Source organism: Sinohyriopsis cumingii, chromosome 6, assembly GCF_028554795.1.
Source record: "Sinohyriopsis cumingii isolate HCF-2022 chromosome 6, ASM2855479v2, whole genome shotgun sequence".
Taxonomy (NCBI): domain Eukaryota; kingdom Metazoa; phylum Mollusca; class Bivalvia; order Unionida; family Unionidae; genus Sinohyriopsis; species Sinohyriopsis cumingii.
Window position 1 is genome coordinate 36,626,146 of NC_142966.1, and position 7,628 is coordinate 36,633,773.

The 7,628-nt window shown below is 35.6% G+C and overlaps 1 protein-coding gene across 3 annotated transcripts in view; it reads left to right on the forward strand.

Annotated features, from left to right (window-relative positions):
- The window catches only part of LOC149796718 (inverted formin-2-like), a 207,495-nt gene extending 201,084 nt beyond the window's left edge, over positions 1 to 6,411 (forward strand). For all 3 annotated transcript variants that reach the window (XM_089961357.1, XM_089961356.1, XM_089961358.1), the window contains 3 exons: positions 256 to 420; positions 1,130 to 1,211; positions 2,158 to 6,411. In XM_089961357.1, the coding sequence (XP_089817483.1) occupies positions 256 to 420; positions 1,130 to 1,211; positions 2,158 to 2,279 (369 nt within the window). In that variant the 3' untranslated portion in view covers positions 2,280 to 6,411. The remainder of the gene's footprint in view (positions 1 to 255; positions 421 to 1,129; positions 1,212 to 2,157) is intronic.
- The last annotated feature ends 1,217 nt before the right edge of the window (positions 6,412 to 7,628 follow it).

Here is a 7,628-nt window from a genome sequence, read left to right on the forward strand (position 1 = left end):
TTGACGAAAGTGACAATATGTGGAAAGACTAACTTTTAATATATGTCTCAATTTGGATATTGATACTTGATAAGCATCTAGCAGGCTGTACTTGCCTTTATTTATTTGTTACATTCTTATAAGCATCTCATTTGTAGACAGTTAAGTTAATCCAGTTAGTGACAGAAAGGAAATCCTTAACTTGTAGAATAGTCCTTACGTCCTTATTTGACAATATGAAGGAAATATGTAATCGGGTATACATTGTCGTTTTAGGCTGCTCAGAAGGAGTTGGCAGAAGCGAAGTTCAACATGGGCCAGATCGAAAAACTGACAAAACGTGTAGCTGTTCATTTTTGTGAAAATGAGGCTTCTTTCAAAATTGAGGAATTCGTTATCATAATGAATAGTTTCTGTGAAAAGGTCAAACAGTGTCAGAAGGTACACATCATGCATCTTTTGTTTTACATCATTTACATATTGTTTTGTTATCGTTTATTCATGTCTCGTGTGTTTTCCATCCAGAGATATTATCTGAGATTTAAAAGTTGTAGACGATTTTGTCCGAGTTTGTAAAGGTTTGGTTAACGTTTTTGCAATTAGGCTTTAATCGTATGCTCGAGATGCTGGTCATGGTCTTCTTGATAATTTGTTTGGGGTGGTGGTGATGAGGTGGGATGTGCATGGTTCGAGTATCCGTTCCTGTCCATCATGACCTTGCACCATCATACCGATCAATAGTATTTAAATTTAGAAAAGAGTTTCTTTATAGAACTTTTGTACTCGTCTTATTTGGCTACGTATTTGGCGTGTTCCACAATGGATGTCACAAGGTAAAATATAGACAGTTTGATACGTAAACGTAGATTGGCCTTTGTATAACATTGTTTACAATAGAATTAATGAGACAGATAATGAGGAAGGATATGATATATGCTGTTTTGAGGAGTCACCTTCATGACTATTTGCCTTTTTAAGAAAGGTTGCTGCAGAAGGGAGGTTAAATACATGAGGAAACCAGAAATGGGGTGGGGAGAGTCTTCAGTAGAGGTGGCAGTTAATGAGGATAAAACTGGTTGTCTTTTGTACTTTACATATGTCATTAAAAAATTTCCTGCATAGGAATTGTATTATAAAATATTCCTTGTAGGAAAATGAACAGAGGAGAATCCAAGAGGAAAAGGCAGATAAGAGAAGGAAGGCACAAGCAGCTAGTGCTGCCAACGTAAAAAGTACGTTTTTTTTCTTCTTCTGAATAATAGCCAAAATATATCAGTGTCGTTGCGTTTTATTATATCACAACCAGTATACAGTTAAATCTCACCTTGAATTCAAACTTTAATTTGAAGGACTTTATCTTCTACTCGACACCCAATCGATCAAAACCATAATTCCACTAAAATGAAAACTTAATATATTCGCAGAAAAACTTTCTTAGAAGAAACTCAGAGTTAAAGATGCAATGTAAGCACCTTCAATAGCTTTGTGAAAATAAAATTGAAAGTTTGGATGAAATTATAGGATTCAACTTTTTACATGTTTTGATTTTATGGTTCAGGATCAGCTCACGAGAATTTCCCTGTAGTATTACTGCAGATTAATTTATCTGAGTTTATTGATGACGTTATGTTATATAGCTACATCAATAGCAAAAAAAAAACAGCTTATATTCCATCAGATTAAAATTCTGGGTGTCATATTTTAGATATGTAATGCGTTTTTTAAAACATTTTTTCCACTGCTTGCTTGTTCGTGTTTCAGATCGGGTTAATCAATTCTCAGTAGGCTGAATGGGTTTGAGGTACAGAACACAGTAACGAATGTAGCATGAAAGTGACATTAGGGCAAGAAGAGTAAACGAAATTCAGGTTGCTTTGCAAACGATTTTTTTTTTCAAAACTATTGACGGGGATGATCCAGCATCATCAACATCATGGGCAGCATGGACCTAAAAAGTAAAGTTTGTGGGCCGTTCATTATATATATAACAATTTTTGTATCAGCGCGGCCCACAAAAAATGACCCGCAGTAATACTGTCTTTCTTGTCTCCTTCAATTATTTGTTTTACTATGATAACTATTCATCCATCTGCGTTTATATGTTAACTAGTTATGATATGCATTGTATAATACTGGTAGTGTTTCTGCTGCAGTAGTACTTGCTCATTTCACTTTCAGAATCACACTCCCTTCCGCCAAAGGAGGAAGATGGATGCATCATAGATCGCTTGCTGGATGAAATAAAGAAAGGGTACAACCTTCGAAAGGCACCATTACGTCAGACGCAATCCCTTACTTGATTTTGAGGGAGTGGTCAAGTTCTGATTTAATATTTTGTCATCCAGTGTATCATTTTCGTCATGATAGAAGATGGGTTATATGCAAAGACTAAACATCTGAGTCGAAATGCTGTCATCTAATGTAGCGTTTGTGTCAAAATGAAAGTTGGGTTATATACAAAGACTAAACATCTGAGTCGATATATTGTCATCTAATGCAGTGTTTGTGTCAAAATGAAAGATGGGTTATATACAAAGACTAAACATCTGAGTCGATATGATGTCATCTAATACAGCTTGTTTGTCATAATAGAAGATGGATTATATGTTAGACTAAACATCTAAGTCGATAAATTGTCATCTAATGCAGCGTTTGTGTCAAAATAGTAGATTGGTTATATACAAAGACTAAACATCTGAGTCGATATATTGTCATCTAATGCAGCGTTTATGTCAAAAAGGAAGGTTGGTAACATCTGATTCATTGACCTCTATGATTACAAAAGAGTTTTGCCCTATTTTCTGTTATATTTGTTATGAGTGAAGGAAAATGGAGAAAAAAAAATAAATGGTGAAAATATCATTCGACCTTAATCTAACGTCAGGGGTGTGGATGGATAAATCCTGTTTTCCCTGGACTTTAATAACAATTTCAAGGAGACTTGAATATATACCTTTAGTGGTGGTTTGGAAAGTCAGGGTAACAAGTTGGTGGTCGGGTACTGCAAGCAGGATAATGGTTTTTTATTTTTTTAAACGATATTTTAACATTATTTTTATTTTAGTTATTTTCATCTTTATTAACTAACATTTCTTTACACTCGGAAATTTCATCAAATTGTTCTAGACCATAAGTGGCAGAATACTATATCCCATAACTGTACTTTAAATGTAAATAAATTAAAGAACACTACTGTTGATATCTTTTGGACTAAAGTAAAATTAAAAAAAACAAAAGAACTCTATATTTGTATGTGCCTTTTTTGAATAAATATACTTAGCAAATGTACATAGATACCGTTCATCGCCTATTAATTCAGTGTTGCTGTAAAGTTAATTTTAAAATTGTTAAAAGTCTCATTGAAATGCTATGTTATACTGTAAAGCAAGTCATAGATACGGACTCGGATTATGGACATGCACGAGGAAGTAGTTAGATTGTTTCGATTTGTGCCACCCACCCCAAGAACCAACCACTTTTTTAACAATAAATGATATATTTGGTAAACTCCAAACTGTATTCAGTAAACACTGAGGTAATGCTAAATCGTGCACATTTTCAACCGAAATCAAATTATATTCAAATTCAATCAAACGTTTCTAATAATTATCAAAACATCAAGTCAATTTCAACCAGTCATGTCGTTGCATAACCTAAATTAACTAAATAACACCACAGGCAACGACATTTTCTGTTTTCACGGGTGAATAGCTTACAAACATGGCGACATTCTGTGCATCTGAAAAAATTGGTCATATAAAACAAATTGAGAAGTTATTTCTTGCAAAGGTGGCAAAAGCAAATTTGGGCGAGTTCTGAATTATCGAAACATTTGCATTCGGTACATTTATTTGTCACAGGCGCTTCGTTTTGCTTAAATATTCTACTATTATTGATTTCGATAATCAGCTTTATACGGTAAGAATGAAACTATCGGTATCTATTTCGAATCATCATCACCGTACTTCTTTAAGTTTTATTAATTCTGCAAAACATTTATCAAATTGAAGATCATGACAATACAAGATACACCACTCCCTCGATAACTCACGCCCTGATAACTCACAAGCCCGCTTATAACGCGGGGTCAGGTGTTGGTCCCATTTTTAAATCAGAAATTTCCCCAAAACTGATTCCTATTTGTTTAGCTTGAAGGAAATCGCGATCAAAATTGGTAACGGAAACTTTGATATTTCGCTTGTTTTATCGTCGAAAACGGTAGATAGGACCTGGAAATTTTAATCAACATTATGAAATATCAACTTAAGAAAGAAGTCATACAGTTTGTTACTTTTTTCTTCCAAACAACATTCTTAGTACACCGTAATTAACGATATTCAAGGAAATTTCGATCAATGAAAATGTCACTTACGCCTAGTGTCGGCAGTGTATTAATAAATAAATACCAGTAGAATATTGTTTTATTAACTGAAATTTGTGTTCTAGTTCTGTCTGTTAGTTCCTTTTAAGTGTAATCATCATAAGTGCAACGTGTCCTCTTGTAATTAAACGTAAAGCTTGTCAACCTACCGTAACAGCTATGTCCGCGAGCGTTTCTCTGAGAACATAACTAAGTGCTGACGGTGGTTTGATATCGGAAGCATTTGTTGTATTGTTGAACTAAATAAAAAGCGGGCCACGTTTTCTGTTATCACGTTAATTACGTCTGTTGAATCAAAGGAGGTGGAATTAACAACAAAAGTTAAAAGGCATACAAATCCAACGTTCTTAAGAATCAGCGGCCCTGGTCGCATGTCAGGTAACTCATTTCAGTCGATCAATCGAACACTGTTATAAATGTTATTGTGTATGTAATCTAATTAAACCACCTTAAAATAATATACTCATTCATAACTGTTTAAAGATAGCAAGGCAGCCAAGCGAAATGAGTACTTCGTAAACTAAAGAGTTTTCTTTCATATATACGGATTATTGTGGCAAAACGAGTTTCAGATAATTCCCGAATTCACACGTAGAGATATCCTCAAGGATGATAAGAAGTTTCTGTGTTACTTGCAATGAAATTACGGCATCAGTATCTTACTAATTGAACAATTACAAAATTGAGTTTCGACGTAGACGATGGTCACATGAAATGTTGCGTTTTTTTTTAAAAAAAGAAATCTTGGTTGATAGTGTATCAACAGTTCGTTTGGTTTCCTGCTTCGGACAATACTCTCAATGACACTCCTGGAACCAGACTAATCATCCAAACAAAAAACAGTGATGTAATACACGATTGTTTTTGCACACATGTTGTTTGTTAAAACCAGTTCGAATCATGTAATCAATCTTTCAGATATTGGACATTTTAAAAATAAATGTAATTTCTACAGAATAACGAACAACTTCATCGGAAAAAGCGCTTTATTGACAATTATTCTCGATGCGATTGTAAAACGAGGATTCAGTCATTAAACAGCCCAGTTTCCACACCCAACCCCGCGGTTCTTTGGATGTGTAGCGGATTTTTTGGAGGTCCCTTGGTAACTCGCGCCTCGCTTATAGTGCGGTCTATGTTTTTGGACCCCGATGTGTGCGAGTTGTCGAGGTTGAGGTTTATGCACAAAAATACAAATCATAGATTCATATAGATGCATTCACAATGTGTGGGGGACTCTATGTTTTATCCTTCCACTTGAAGTAATTAGTAGAACAAGTATAGACCCCGGTTTGCCAGTGCATGATGCGATGGCCAGATCCCGGGTTTGATGGCGCATGTTTAAAGTTACATTTTCACATCCATTGTCAGTGGGGGCCCCGAGTGGCCGAATGGTCTAAAGCGCTCTCTGTTACGGATCACTGCCATCTCACCTCTGTCTGTGTGGGTTCGAGTCTAGGATTCGGCTAACGTGGTAATGTGAGAAAGCTTGCCAGTAGCTTCTCGTGGGTCGGTGGTTCTTCTCGGGGTTTTCACGGGTTATTCCTCCACCATTAATACTGGCCGCCATGCATAGCCTATCGTGCGCTGAAATATGGCGTTAAACCCCACAACAACAACCATTGTCAGTGGTTTGAAAAAGAGCTATACTTTGTTAAACTGGATAAGGTCATAGTTTTGTCAGCCGCCTTCCAAACACGAGTGTAATTGTTAACATGTCAAAAGAAATATTACTTGTATAATTCCATATTTTGTTTACAAATGTAATTTGTGCTACTTCATGAAGTTAACGTGCTGAAAATGTCATGTTTTTGAAACTATTTGATATGTCTTGTTTATATGTACTCCAAAGATGGTGTAATTATATTTCATAAAAAAGTCACTGTTTATGATATTTTGTACATTTATTACAATTATTACATTATACAGTTCCAGGTACCTGTGCTTTGTTCTCTCATTGCAGCTGTTTGTTATAAGAGCCTATAAATGAAGTCATGCATAGGTTACATCAATTTCATATGACATCATTTGAAATAAAATGTTTCACCATCCTTATGTTGTTTTTCTATTCTTTATATATGATGGGTATTTCATAGTTTATATTTATAATTGTGGCTTGTGGTTTTTTGGGGGTTTTTTTTTGGGGGGGGGGGAGATTTTACGCCATTTCAGCACATGATGACCGGTATAATAGGTTGAAAAGCCTGTGGAAGAACGACTGACCTACGTGAAGGTACCGGCAAGCTTTCCACATACCCACGTTGGCTGAGCCCGAGATTCGAACCAAAGCGGACATGACTGAGATTACGGTGTTATGTAAAGGCTAGCGATTTCGACCACTCGGCCATCCAGGGCCTCCTTATATGTACGATATTACATATAAAATGACCATTATTTGGAGCTATCTCAATTGTTGTGTTGTTCAGTTAATCATCTTCACAATCTTTGAACGTACCATACCCAAAAAAAAGTGTTCTTTTTTACCAAAGTTTCTTCTTTAGCTTGATTAATCGGCATCAAGGAGAATCTGTATCTTTTATGTAAACTATAGTTTATAAAAGTCCATGACTTGTATTGTTATAGAGTCATCAGAAACCCAAAATTTACTGCCAGAATCAGCATGTCATTTCAACCGTGCCATTGACCCCGACAAAGAATTTGGATTTCACTTTGTATGGTTTAAAACACGTGACACTTATCTGAAAGTGATAAGTTTGAAAATGATACGTTCGAGGTATTATATGCAGATCAGTTATCCTCCCAGATGAACACTACGGAATAAGTAAGAACGTCATCTGTCCTCATCGTCAAGTCGAGAAGAACCCGGTAATGTAATTCGCCACCATTGAGAAGTATATTCTAAAACTAATTTTGCTCACATGTCGCAATATCGCGGCAGAAGGAGACAACGTCACAATCGGAATATTGTCGGCGTCATCTATTGCATTGTATGTGGTGCCTTCCGCCAGAGGCGAATCACCAAAACCACTAAACTAGACGCGTATTCATTCAACCATGGCCAAGGTTATTTATCGACTAACAGATACAGACTTGGCCTTTTTCAGCGATAAACGTCAGATGTTGCGCAGCGGAAGCAATTTTATTTTCATTGATGAAACGAACATACCACGTGACGAAACATGCATCAGTGTGAATATGAAAACTAAAATATTAATTTATTTTAAAATAAAATTGAAAATAATCATTTCAGTTCATTATATACGTTTTGGTTCATTGACCTGTTTTTTAGTCTATACACATTTAGGAA